The sequence below is a fragment of the Pogona vitticeps genome, chromosome 4 (assembly GCF_051106095.1).
Source record: "Pogona vitticeps strain Pit_001003342236 chromosome 4, PviZW2.1, whole genome shotgun sequence".
Taxonomy (NCBI): domain Eukaryota; kingdom Metazoa; phylum Chordata; class Lepidosauria; order Squamata; family Agamidae; genus Pogona; species Pogona vitticeps.
The window spans coordinates 187507936-187522225 of record NC_135786.1 but is presented as its reverse complement, the minus strand read 5'-3'; the positions used below and the strand labels follow the sequence as shown (position 1 = coordinate 187522225).

Here is a 14290-nt window from a genome sequence, read left to right as displayed (position 1 = left end):
CCAAGTTCCTGAAAACTGAGAAATGCACTGGATTGTAGAATTCAATAGGTTACATGCCTTCAATGAGAGATGGGTTCCACTGAAATTTGCTGTCATGTAACTATGTAGCCTTTGTCCATTCACCCAGTCCTGTGCAGCCTATATTACCTTTTCTTTTGCCATGATAAAGTGTTAATGATCAAAAGGCCACTTTTGCTTTCCTTTGTTTTGTAATTGGGTTTAGAGATAAAAAGACATAAGTGTCTCCCACACCTACCCACCCACACCTTCTTCCCCTGCAAAAAAATTGACATGAAAAATGAGCTTAGAAATGGTTCCAGCTACATATGACCACAGGCTACATAATCCCCACCTCCAGTTTTAGATCAGAAGGATTGCATTCTGCTGTACTGAAATGGAAAAAGAAAGAACATGCCCTTTTCTATTAGTTTAGCCTTTTCTATTTTCTACATGTATTCGTCACCTTGTGTAAGCCTGTGGTGCAATATAACATTTAAAAAAGAAAACAAATCACATGAAACAATTATCAGGAGGAAATATAACTATTCTTCTGAAAATACTGTATATCAATTGGGAATGATTGTGAGTTTCATATAATGAACTATAAAACAAAATACAACATAGAGATGGGTATTCTGGGATCCATCCTACTTAGTATTACAGCTTTGGGTAGAGCTGAAATCGAAACAAAATCACTGCCAAGTAAAGACATTTAAGATCTGGGCAAAAATACTTGCAGCTGAACTTTTACCAACAGACTTTGTACCAGGTTCTTCACATTCTGTCCCATTTCAGATGCTTGAGGTCCACTGGATGCCAGTTTTATAAGCGTTGCTAGAAAGTTTTTGCACTTTTTGACGTTTTCCAGCACTTCCTAAAACAACAACAGAAGCAAGAGTATAAATTAGACCTGCTGTTCTAAAACTGACTAGAGGTGTGTGATATTTGCCTGATCTGTACTTACCACAGAAGAGCTACTTTGTCCTACTATCACAGCTTCTGTGTCAGGAAGAGGCTTGGGAGCAACAGACAGTGCAGGAGAATCAGAAGCAGGAGGCTTTGCAGATGGCCCAGTGATCAAAGACTTTGCAGTCATTATCATGCTATTACTATCTGTTGATGCTACAGACTGGAAAAAAAATTAAATAACTGGGTAACTTGCCAATTTTCTTTTTGGCTACAATAACCAATACATAAACTCCTATTAAGATCATCTATTTTACCAAAGCTATGTTTTCATTCCATAAAGATGCATAGCATGACTTACATCCAGGAAGGTGAGCTTTCAAATTGAATAGTAGTTTATTGATATCTTAATATACTTAGAAATAATAAGTAAAGATCTAGAAACACTCATGTGTCTGAGGGAATGGATTATAATCTACAAGAGCTCTTGGCGAAGTTACTGTATTAGCTTAAGGTTGCAGAACTCTTTAATTTTGTTTTGCTGTTGTTTAGTCATTAAGTCATGCCCAACTCTTCGGGACCTCATGGACCAGAGCATGCCAGGCCCTCCTGTCTTCCACTGCCTCCCAGAGTTTGGTCAAATTCATGTTGGTAGCCTCAATGACACTGTCCATCCATCTCGTCCTCTGCCGTCCCCTTCTTGCCTTCACACTTTCCCAGGATCAAGGTCTTTTCCAGGGATTCTCTTCTCATGAGATGGCCAAAGTATTGGAGCCTCAGCTTCAGGATCTGTCCCTCCAGTGAGCGCTCAGGGTTGATTTCCTTCAAAATGGATAGGTTTGTTTTCCTTGCAGTCCAGGGGACTCTCAAGAGTCTCTTCCAGCACCACAATTCAAAAGCATCAATTCTTCGGCAGTCAGCCTTCTTTATGGTCCAGCTCTCAATTCCATATATCACTACAGAAAAACCATAGCTTTGACTATGCGGACCTTTGTTGGCAAGGTGATGTTTCTGCTTTTTAAGATGCTGTCAAAGTTTGTCAAGTGTAATTTTGTTTTGCACATGATGAAGCAGACTAGCATGGCTACCACTTTGAAATTCACTGAAAGAACTGCACAGGAAAAGAAACACTCCCTCTTTAACAACAACATCCAGAATATGGACCTCTCTCTAGACATTAAAGCTCATTTTGGAAACTCATTTAAGTAATGAATATGGTATATTTTTATGCACTAGCCTTATCATTAAAGTCATCTTATATAGATTGATCTAAAAGGCAGTTTATACAAAGTAATGATACATTTCCTTTAGAAATCAGGGAACGGCAGTCCAGAAACACAAAAGAGCACAAGCCTAGAAAAAATTATCATCCCTTGCTTAGCTTTATGAAACTCTTGTGCCCAACTGATGCTAATTCTATTGCTTGGGGAAAGCTATCACCAGAGTGACCACTATATGCAACTATAACGTCTCACAAAACTTGAAAATTTACATTCAAGATTTTGCACATTTCCATTAGCTATCACAAACGAAGAATCCATAATTGATGTGGATATTTCTCCATACCCCAGAAGGAATCCAGATGGTAAGTGCTATTGTAGATCAGCACTCAGCAATATGGATAACAATCCTAATAAAGCAAGCACTGGAACAGGTTGTTTACACTGCGTAGCTAGGAAAACATATCTTTATGCTTTATAATACTTTCTCTTTAGAATTGTGAACCACTGTAATAAAACATCTGTGACCCACAAGACTCAGCACCAAAGATTCAGCTAGTGCTCATACCTGAATCACAGCCGCCTTCTTTATAGTAGAGGTGATGGAAGGAGTTGTCCAAGACACTGTTTTAACAGGAGCTGCTAGTACTTTCAGTACCTGAGTTTCAGAGTTCTTTTGGAAAAATGAGGACAGATACATAATAGATAAAAAGATGAAAATCATGTGCCAGGTAATTGGTATAGTTTATGGCTAACTGAACACAGAATTATTTTTCTCAGCATATTTGAAGTTGGAGGAGAGTTATATTTTCCAATGAACATATTTTCTAATGGAGACAAATACTGCGTGAACATGAAGCAGCAAAGCCAGTTGGAAGAGTGATATTATGTCTCAGTGGCATAAATGACAAGGACAATGTGACTGCATATTTCTGTCTGCACATATGGAAGAAAACATACTTAATGTATTAGTACCAACAGGCAGTCATGGGATGTTAAAAAGGCAAGACCAGAAAACTTCTATATAATAGGAAATTGGCCCCATTTTAAAAGGTACTTAAGTTCTTCTTTACAGTCAATTTGTGCAAACATTAGTACAAAAGAAACCCAGCCTCTATACTAGATCAGATTCACTATTATCTCTGAAAGTAATAACATTCACAGAAGAATGGCTACTACTACCTGTGGAGTCTGTATTTTGACTGCAGGTGAATTAGCAGGTGTGGACCATCTTATACCTGTGTTATTTGGGGTCTGGTTTTGGGCTTGCATTAGTGCTTGCTGAGCCACTAACATCAGCTGACCAGTGTTACTTCTGATAAGGACTGTCCCTGAAAGAAAAAAAAAACACACCACCAGACCAATTGTTAGACATTAGTGAAGAGCAAGCAAGTAAAACAGGAATCATATGAAACATTAAGAGAGTTATGTTTAACACCCTTGATACCCTGTGTTGTATGTAACTCAGACATGCTTGTACTTAATTCAGAAATAATGAAATACCACAATACAATTTTTTACACTGCTTTTCTAGGTTGATCTTTAAAACAGCAGACTGATATATTTTTGTACTGGTTCAATTAGTACTACTAACACCCATCAAGGATATTTAAAGGAGAAAATAAAATCAGAATTAGTTTGCTCATAGGTCTTTAAAGTCAAAATGTGAAAAATATAGATGCTTCAGAACTTCTATACCTATCCAATAAATAATTAAACAATTACAGCTTTACTTACAGTTTGATCCTAGTGAAAGACCATTTCCACAAAAATGTTAGTCCTGCTTGATATCTAAAATATTCAATGTCACTTTCATAACATAGTGTTGTGTTGTGTGTTATATGAAGCTATGTTTATGCTTAACAAATTTTTTTAATGATGGTCTCAAGGATGATATTCTTTGCCAGGCAAAAATCTTTGCATGTGTGCAGCCTCCATACAAATGTCACTGTAACATCTAAACGTGCTTTTTATTCAATAGTCAATGCAGCAACACACAAATCTTTAAGGAAATCATGTCCCACTCACCTCCCCAACATAGCTGAGCCCTTGTAAAACAAAATTTGCTATGCTAAAAACTTTGCCCACAGGAGAGGTCTTGCAACAAATAGATTGGGCAATTACTGTACTTGCAAACATTTCACTGACAAACACAGTGAAATATTACACACTGAAAGGCTAATGTTCTCCCCACTCTTATGAGCAACAGACAGTGATGCGGAAGTATAGGAGAGCCCACGTTTCCTGAAGATGACAACAGAGCTATACTTTCGCATGAAAAGAGTGCTGATTTATTCTACACACCTCTGGGACAGCACCTATACTGCTCATGTTTAAAAGGACCACTTCCCTATTTATTTATTTTATTTATTTATTGGACTTATATATTATATATGTTTTCGAGTTATCATGATGACATTAGGAAAATACGTTACTTACAAAAGTGCATAAACTGAAACAAAGTCTCTTGTACTAAGAGAAATATGAGTAACATAGGATCATATTTTGTTACTTTATTTTTGAAAAATATTTGCCAACAGAGTAGAAACAAATGTTGCGAATTTTCAGAGCTTTGCTGTTTGGCTTGCTTCAACTACTACCGTATATCTTCTTAATTAGTACATTGTTACTGGTTATGTAAATGGCTGCAACTTTCTGCACAAGAACTATAATGAACAGCAGGGCTCAGGCCTTTAAATAGGGCTTTTAAATGAACACATTGGTGTTTATATTTGTCTGCAAGCATCAATGCATGCTCAGAGTCACTTTTATTGTTAGATACAGAACTGCAAGATTTAGTCTTTAAGTCATTCATGCACATTTTTTATTTTAAGATACATGTAAAGCAAAATTACAAATAATAGGGCGGGACAGTTTTTGGACCACATTGGGAGGGAATATTTTATTCAAAATTTGTATGGGGTGCTCTAGTCACAAGCTATCCATGGTCACAGGCAAACATTTACACACCTCCTAAGTTAGCATTTCCAAATTTTACAGATTTGCCAAGAACACTGCAACTTCTGTTGAATAAACAAATGTAAAATATCAGTAGGCATGGGACTTTTGGAATTCATAAGCTACAGTCCCAGATGTCTGCAGCAATTCCTCTGGGGGCTTTAATCAAGATATTAAAATCCTGACAGATGTCTTTAAAATGTTAAGCAAATGAATTAAGACCCCAGAAACCATTTTTTTCATCTGAGAAGAAAGAGGAAATGGATGGGCAGGGATGAGCTCTACGGGAGTTGCAAGTGATTTTAAGTGTGGTAGGTTCTGCCCATTAGGCTCTGCATAGAAAACCTCTTTTTTAAAAAAACCCAACCAAACACATAATCCCTTGCAGCTCCTAAGGACCTTAGTGTTGCCCATCCATTTTCCTTCTATTCTCCACAGGACAAAAATGGTTGCCAGAGCCTGAATTCATTAGTTTAAGAAGGGGGATGATATACAGCCTTTTTGTACTCCTTTACCAATTCTGAACCAATCAGTTGTTCCATATCCAGTTCTAACTGTTGCTTCCTGTCCCACATATAAATTTCTCAGGAGATAGATAAGGTGGTCAGGCACTCCCATTTCTTTAAGGACTTGCCATAATTTGTTGTGGTCCACACAGTCAAAGGCTTTTGCATAGTCAATGAAGCGGAAGTAGATGGTTTTCTGGAACTCTCTGGCTTTCTCCATAATTCAGCGCATGTTAGCAATTTGGTCTCTAGTTCCTCTGCCCCTTTGAAATCCAGCTTGTACTTCTGGAAGTTCTCAGTACATATACTGCTGAAGCCTACCTTTTAGCATTTCGAGTATAACCTTGCTAGCGTGTGAAAGGAGTGGAATTGTACGGTAGTTGGAGCATTCTTTGGCACTGCCCTTCTTTGGGATTGGGATGTAGACTGAGCTTTTCCAATCCTCTGGCCACTGCTGAGTTTTCCAAACTTGCTGGCATATTGAGTGTAGCACCTTAACCGCGTCATCTTTTAAGATTTTTAAATAGTTTGACTGGAATGCCATCACCTCCAATGGCCTTGTTGTTAGCCATGCTTTTTAAGGCCCACTTGACTTCACTCTCCAGGATGTCCGGGTCAAGGTCAACAACCACACTATCTAGGTTGTCCGGAACATCCAGACCTTTCTGCTATAATTCCTCTGTGTATTCTTGCCACCCCTTCTTGATGTCTTCTGCTTATGTTAGGTCCCTGCCATTTTTGTCCTTTATCATGTCCATCTTTGCACAAAAGTTTCCTTTAATATCTCCAATTTTCTTGAACAGATCTCTGGTTTTTCCCTTTCTATTATTTTCCTCTTTATCTTTGCACTGTTCATTTAACTTGTGCTACCTCATAACAAAGTTCTAGATGGTTTACAACAAACCTGGAAGCCAGTTTCTCTGCACAAACTGGAACTTACTCATGACATTCAATGCAGGAATTTTACTAGCAATGTTTAAATCTGCTATTGCATCTCCAATACTTGATATATATTCTACATGGCCTAGGCAGCTTTAAAATTGCTTTGATCAGTTTCCTGACACTGATATTTGCATATGAACAAGAGCTACATAAAAAGCTTGAGTCTTTTGATATGTTTGCTTGTATTGTGTTTTGTGTTTGTTTGTTTTGTTTTACTTATAGGACACCAAAATTGCAAAATGCTGGAAAGATAGTTAAAGGTAAAGGTTCCCCTTGACATTTAGTTCAGTCGTGTCCAACTCTAGGGCGCGGTGCTCATCCCCGTCTCCAAGCCATAAAGCCAGTGGTTGTCTGTAGACAGTTTCCATGGTCATGTGGCCAGCGCGGCTAGACATGGAACAGCACTACCTTCACACCATGGTGGTACCCACTTATCTATTCGCATTTACATGCTTTCAAACTGCTAGGTTGGCAGGGGCTGGGACAAGCAACGGGAGCTCACTCTATCATGTGGATTCAATCTTACCAGTGCTGGTCTTCTGACCTTACAGCACAATGGCTTCTGCAGTTTAACCCACACAGCACCACCACATCCCTAGATAGTTAAAACCATACCATTAAAACTGTACCAACAGCCTTAGAAATCAGAAACTGATGCAAATAGTCAGAGAGGTAGAGGAACAAAAAGGTCTTGGAACTGTTGAGACTGTATGATATCTCTTATGTGTATCTTGTATACTGAAGATGAAGAAAGCAAAATCCCTAATTAACACAGACAGATATGGAACAATCAATTTGGTTACGGTGCTACTGTAAAGATAGAGAAGAAAAGAAAACAAGAGATCCATATGGTTAAGAGGAAAGCTTGTTATTAAAATTGTATTTCTTTTTTACGTTCCTTTTGATTTTGTATGTCATATAGCATTAATTACAATAAAAACTGCACTAAACATGTCCTTAGACTAAGACATATGAAATAACAAGTGAAACTGCTTTTACCATCCCTGATTATGAACTGCACAAAATGTTGTGCAACACTGCCATCTAACGGTACAGCTGATAAGCATATTTTGTCTTCTAGAAATATATTTCACTTAAAAAGTGCCTAAGTACATGAACTTGCTAGTTCTATCTGATTATACGCATGCATGTTTCAACATGCGTCTGGAAAATTAAACGGTTAAACTGAAATAAGCATTCTCTGGACAGCTGATGCTTTTCTGCTTTTGAATTGTGCTCCTGAGGTCGCACACCACTTAGTATAGAAAAAGGGCACATATTGAGACAATCCCAAACCAGCCGGCAATACACAGTCCATGAAGGCAGCCTATAAACTTGCTCAGCAGATAATATATGCCAAGAGTAACAGAATGCCACTGCATGTGGGCAGATGTTTACCTTGCAATCAACTTTGGGAAAGAAATCAAGGCTGCTTGGAGTAGGCTGGCTCAGAAAATTATTTTCATCCACAGCAATTAGCCTTCCAAGTTCGCAGCCACACTTATGTTCAGCTTGAGTCCAAGTATGCCAAGCCCCATTCTTCACTAAACAGAATGCAATTTAAACAAAGGCAGTGAAAACCTCTGCCGAAACCAAAAGAGTCATGACATGACCACCTTACTGCTAAACTGAAGGTACTCTAGAACACTGGTTCTTAACCTTGGGTTACTCAGGAGTTTTGGACTGCAACTCCCAGAAGCCTTCACCACCTGCTGTGCTGACTGGGGTTTCTGGGAGTTGCAGTTCAAAAACATCTGAGTAACAAAGGTTAAGAACCACTGCTCTAGAACTCATTCTTCAGTGCTGCTGTAGAGCCTGTTGCTTACGCAGCTTACTGGGGACACTCCCGTGTGTCTATCAAATATGAACATCTGCAGACGAAGCAGGGGGGGGGGGGAAATCAAGATCAGAAATAGCTCACCAAATTCTCCACACAGTTCAATCAAGTTTGGGAACCTAGTTGCTAGTAACAGGAATTGATCATGGAATTATCAATTGCACAAGAATATGAGCACTCTTTTGTTGTTTTGTTTGTTTGTTCAGTCGTTTAGTCGTGTCCGACTCTTCGTGACCCCATGGACCAGAGCACGCCAGGCCCTCCTATCTTCCACCGCCTCCCGGAGTTGTGTCAAATTCATGTTGGTTGCTTCAATGACACTGTCCAACCATCTCATCCTCGGTCATCCCCTTCTCCTCTTGCCTTCACACTTTCCCAACATCAAAGTCTTTTCCAAGGAGTCTTCTCTTCTCATGAGATGGCCAAAGTACTGGAGCCTCAGCTTCAGGATCTGTCCTTCCAATGAGCACTCGGGGTTGATTTCCTTTAGAATTGATAGGTTTGTTCTCTTTGCAGTTTTGTTGTTACATCCTGTCAAATTAGAACTGACTTATAGCGACCCTAATAGCACTTTCAAGGTAAGTGAGATATTTAAGGAGTGGCTTTACCAGTTCCACTTCCCCAGTCAGTTTCCAAGAGGAGACTCAAACCCTATTTTCCAGAGTCTTAGTCTGCCACTCTATCTACTACACCACACTGGAAACTTTGAGCCTTCTTTTAATCTACAATAAGATCTGTATGATTTGTATGCAACACACTACTGGGGTCTTTGAAGAACAAGGTAGGCTCATATCTTAAGATACTAGGAATCCTGCTTATAGAATTGCTTCTCTTGGAGATTGTTAGGACAAATAACTCTAATCTTTTCTTAAGCAGAACATATTTCAAAACTTCTTGTTTTGTGCTTTTTTTGTGATAGTACCACCGTGACCCATCAACTGAAGAACAATGAACTAGAAGATGCAAACAGTTCAGAATAATGTTGAAGTGCTGAACTAATATTTTGGTGTCTGTGGTGATTGCCTAGCATTCCACCAAATGTGAACTATTTTCTAAACCCTGACAGATTTTCATCCTGCTCATTTTGGGTTTGCACAGAAATTCTATGACCCATCATAAAGTAGAACAGTGCTCTATATACATGTGATATTAAGTAATGGACAGGTTAGGCTCTGTTCTATCTCTGGAATGCTGTCATTGCCAAACCTTCCAAAAACCAGAAGCCTGTGTACCAGAGATCACAGTTTTGCAACAAACTGCTCACACAATATAGCATTTTATACCCTAGTCTACTTCTGCACTGGTATTAGATGTTTCCACTGGATCAGCAGCTTTCAACCTTTGGTTTCCAACATCAACATGTCATTCTCAACCTCATCATGGCCAACAGTCAGATTTTTGCAGCAAAAGTGTAACACATTTGGGAGGCATGAAATGATGACTTGATTGGTCAGCTGATTTAAAAAACAAACTGAAAAGGGGATACCTCTTCAAACATGGCACCTCTGATGACACACTAATGCAGCATCTAAAACACAGTATGTAGCTTGATTCAGAACTATGTTTATACATATGCAAATTTAACTGTACCAAAACTCCCATGATCACATCATGCTTCTCTAATCATGTAAAAGCCCAGATTTGACAAAAGTCACTTCTTATGCCAGAAAATGTATGCATGTTATTTCCATTTGACCCTATCCCCAGGGCTTCCCATGCAAGTTGCTACACCAATGGCAACTGCACAAACACATGCTTCAGATTCACACAACTGTGTGACACAACATAAAATGCAAAGGAACCAGTATGGTTACATAACTGTGTTTTATCAAGAATAAGGTAAGGCACGATAGACCGAAAGTGTAGATACACATGGCAGTCCATTCTGACTGTTCATCCAAGGAAACGTCACTCACTAGGTGGATTTTAGGAGTTGGAACTAGGGGCATACTCTTGCACATGTAGGTTTTTGATTCAACTCCTGTAATTTTCCAAGAATTTTTGAGAGTTTCAGCCCACAAGCACACACCAATATTTTGTTCACTTGGAGCAGGGACTACCTCCAAAGCTACATAGTATTCTCAGGCCTTTGCTTCCAATTACCACCCTCACCTTTGGATTATGTACAAGGAACACATCATTTCCCCCTCTTTTTCTGTTAGCAGTCCACGGCACTCATGGCAAGTTGTTGTTATTTGTCATCAAGTCACCTCTGACTCATGGTGACCCTATGAATGAGTGCTATCCAGAATGTTCTGTCCTCAGCCACCTTGTTCAGCTCTTGTAAACTGAAGCCTGTGGCTTCTTTTAGGGAGTCAATTCATCTCATATTTGCTCTTCCTCTTTTCCTGATACCTTCCACCTTTCCCAGCATTATTATCTTTGCTAGAAAATCCTGTCTTCTCATGATGAGCCCAAAGCAAGACAGCCACAGTTGCAACATTTTTGCTTCCAGAGAAAGTTCAAGTTTGATTTAATCTAGGACCCACTTGTTTGTCTTTCTGGCAGTCCAGGATATCCACATGGCAAGTAATGACCCTGAAGTAACTTCCACAGTACCAACAGTATTATGCACACGTTCTCTCCTACTTCAAAAGAAAGGGCATCTAAAAGAACAGCAGAACTATTTTATTACTATAGCAGGATGGCACAGCCTGTGTAGTTTGCTGCCTAGTCCAGAGAACTGTCTGGGAGCTATTGACACCATTTAAGTAACATCAGCCTCCAAATTTGCAGCGGCTTTGTCCAAGTATCTATGCTGCAGTTATAGCATGTTGAGTTTCATCCTACAGAATCCTGGAATTTGCAGTTCAGTCATACACAATGTACCCTCTCATTTTCAACCCCACTGGGCCGGGCTCCTCCTCTCTTGCGCATGGTTTCACCCCTGCAAGTGCACGCGACTCCACACACACACCCCACACGCTGGGTTCCATCGCAACCAGAACCTCATGCAATCATTGCATGGAGAAGGAAGACAGCTGCATGGAGGGAAGCAGAGTCGTGTGCAAGCAGGAACCTTGGTCACACACTTTTGTGCCAGAGGGTTCTCATGCACTTCTCTGAAATATAGCAGAAAATCCTAAATACTTCACCAAACTACAAATCTCATGATCCTGTCAGACAGAGGCCTCACAGTCCAGCTGATATCAAACTGCTATAACTGCACTGTATAAATATGTTTGAAATCTGAAACTTACCCCTAGCCTCATGACACAGAAATTTTAAGTAATATCTCAATAGGCCCTTGTCAAGGCACTCACTGGGGATGCTAATGAGATCTTTCTTCTTATGTTAACCAGATGAACTATCAAGGATGCCACTCTGCATGAAACCAACTTTAATTACAGTTACTGTGGTTTCTTCTAAAAACTCCCACTATTCTTCCATTTAAGCATAAGCCACTTGCATCGCTCAAGAACTTGGTAAAGTCAACAGCAATAATGTTCGCTGACACTTTAAGAGATAACAGCTTCATTGATGCTGCAACTGACTTAATTATATTTTGGAACACTGGAAACTGAACAAGCTTCAAAAGAGCAAGGATATTATGAGCTGTTTTGACAGGTCCTTAAAGGTACAAAGCAGAGAAGACACATTTTAATTAGAAGTTTGGCTAGATAGCCAGATTGGAGTGGGCTAAATAAGATTGGTTAAAACTACATACAAATCTATGGTATAATCCTTGCACCAATATGCCAGGATCAGGTGGTTTCAGGTCAGGAAATCAGACCACACCTCACATGACCTTGTTTAGTGTAATCAAGATCTTCCTTATCTTTAAAAGGAAAGATTTCTTGAAACTATTAAGCAGTTGGCTGGCTGTCCCTTTGGAAAAGCCAGTAAACAATCTTGAGAAATGCAAATCTTTTGGTCATACAGTATCAGAAGTTTTGCCTTTCTTTTTAAATTATGCTAGCGTATCAGCAATGCTTTGAAAGGGTTTTTAAGCCCTGTCAAAGCATTGCTGATGGACTGTACCAGTTAACAACTATTAAATAGAAATGCAAGACTTCCCCTCCATTTCTCTCTAAAAGTAAACTACAAGGAATATTAAAAGGAAAAGCTTTCCATCTCGCAAGATCATGAAATTGGTTTTCCCAAGGGACAGCCAATCAGTTGCTTAATGATCAGGAGAAAACTTTCCCTTTAAAGGGAAACATTCTTTCCTTTTAAAGTGAAAGAAGAGACAGTCAAACAGCCACTTTGGTTTGATCTCAGTGATCAAGTGGAATCAAAATGGAGTAATCCTATTTGCACCAAAAAATAAAATAAATAAAAAACAACAAAAGTAGCCTCAGGCAGGGACCCAAAAAGGTGCCAAATAGGAATGCTGGCAATTATGTTATCTGGTCACCAGCAAAAGAAGCAAACCAGCACATCTCCAGAGCAAACTGAATAGTTGAACAAATGCCTGTGTAGTCACCCCCGTAGGTCAAGAGGTCCAAGACAGTTAATGAGATCTTTTCAAGGTACAACTAGGTTAAGCAAATAAGCAACAGTGTCAGCGCACATCTAAACACCTACTAGTACGATTTAGTCAATTATTCTGATGATAACTTTCCATAGCTCAGTCACTTCAACATTTCATCTTTCTCCAGAAAAGCATTAACTTCATTTTTCCTCTGTTGCTGAAGAGGTTTACTATTTTTCTAGGTAAGTTTTAGAATAAAAAAAATGTTCCAAAGGGGAAGCTCCATGGTGATAGCCAACACTTTTTCCACACAGGATTTTCACTCCCTTTATTAACGCTCCCACACACATTTGCGCCCACATAAATGCACACACCCCTAATAAAGTTTGACATTGCAAACTGTTTGCTGGCCATCCAAGTCTGGAAATGTCTTTACTCTCCTCACTACTGTGGAGATAATATACAGAGGAAAAGAAACAAAGCAATAAAAGGAAATAAAAGACGACTGTTGTGGGCTTTCCGGGCTGGTTTCTCAAACCACACTTTGGTAAAGTTCCATTTTCGACCATTCCTCCCAGAACTCCACAGCCAGCATGGAAATGAACGAAAGGGCAAGCGTCTGGGAGGGCTAGCTCAAAAAGAATACTTCTCCCCCACCTTTTCCCCTAAAATAAACAGTTACCTTGTGGGATCTGGAAGTTAGCAGGCAACTGGATGGTCGTCGTCGGCGCTTTAGACGCCACTGCCTGGCAGGAGGGCAGCCTCGGACCCGCGCTGGAAGTTCTGCGGAGCTGGTGGGCGGGAGGGGCGGGAGCTGCTTTGGCCACCAAAGTCTGCACGGACGACGACGACGACAAGGACGACCCCGCTCGGGGCTGCTGGCAGAGGGCAGGGGCGAGGCGGAGAGGAACTCTGGTGCCCGCCGGGTGGAGGGCAGCGGCGGGCTTCCCCGCGGGAGTCACCGGGCGAGAAGCGGGCGGAGCTGCGCTCTCGGCGCGCCGCGGAACCAGGGGCGCCTGGAGCTCCCCAGCGCCCTTCCCGGGGGGACCCATGGCCAAAGCCCCGCGCTCCGGAGGCCCGGGGGGCGCGACCCTCTTCGGGGCGGCTGCTGGTGCCGTGGCCGGCGAGGTACTCATGGAGGAGGGGCGCAGCGCCCGGAGGGTCCAGGAGTGCCACTTGCAACAGAGCCCAGGCGACTCCACAGCATAGCCGCTTCCAAGGGTTCCCGGGAGGCGAGGCGATGCGGCAAAATACAGCGGGGAGACTCCCCACAGCCCCGGCTGCCTCCGCGGGCAGACCTCCCCGGGACCCAGGGGCAGCGGCTACTGGCACGCTTGCGAAAAACACATGGTCATCCCTCCGCTGCCGGCGCCTCTCTTCCTCTGATGAGGCGCGCACGTGGGGTCCCCGCGGGACGCCTCAGCCGCGTCTTCTCAGGGAAAGCGCCAAGACGAAACGTGGACAGGCCCCTCCCACCACCGCCGCCGCCAACGACCCTCCGCTTCCC

General features: G+C 41.2%; 1 protein-coding gene across 6 annotated transcripts in view; it reads right to left on the bottom strand.

Annotated features, from left to right (window-relative positions):
* Positions 1 to 14229, bottom strand: part of TAF4B (TATA-box binding protein associated factor 4b) — an 83434-nt gene extending 69205 nt beyond the window's left edge. Inside the window, exons 1-5 of one of the 6 annotated variants that reach the window (XM_078392632.1) lie at positions 13466 to 14229; positions 3306 to 3457; positions 2695 to 2799; positions 965 to 1129; positions 734 to 874 (exon numbers count right to left, since the gene is read on the bottom strand). In XM_078392632.1, the coding sequence (XP_078248758.1) occupies positions 734 to 874; positions 965 to 1129; positions 2695 to 2799; positions 3306 to 3457; positions 13466 to 13919 (1017 nt within the window). In that variant the 5' untranslated portion in view covers positions 13920 to 14229. The remainder of the gene's footprint in view (positions 1 to 733; positions 875 to 964; positions 1130 to 2694; positions 2800 to 3305; positions 3458 to 13465) is intronic. The other 5 variants (XM_072998875.2, XM_020785735.3, XM_020785737.3 and 2 more) reach the window with 5 other exon arrangements.
* Positions 14230 to 14290: the final 61 nt, after the last annotated feature.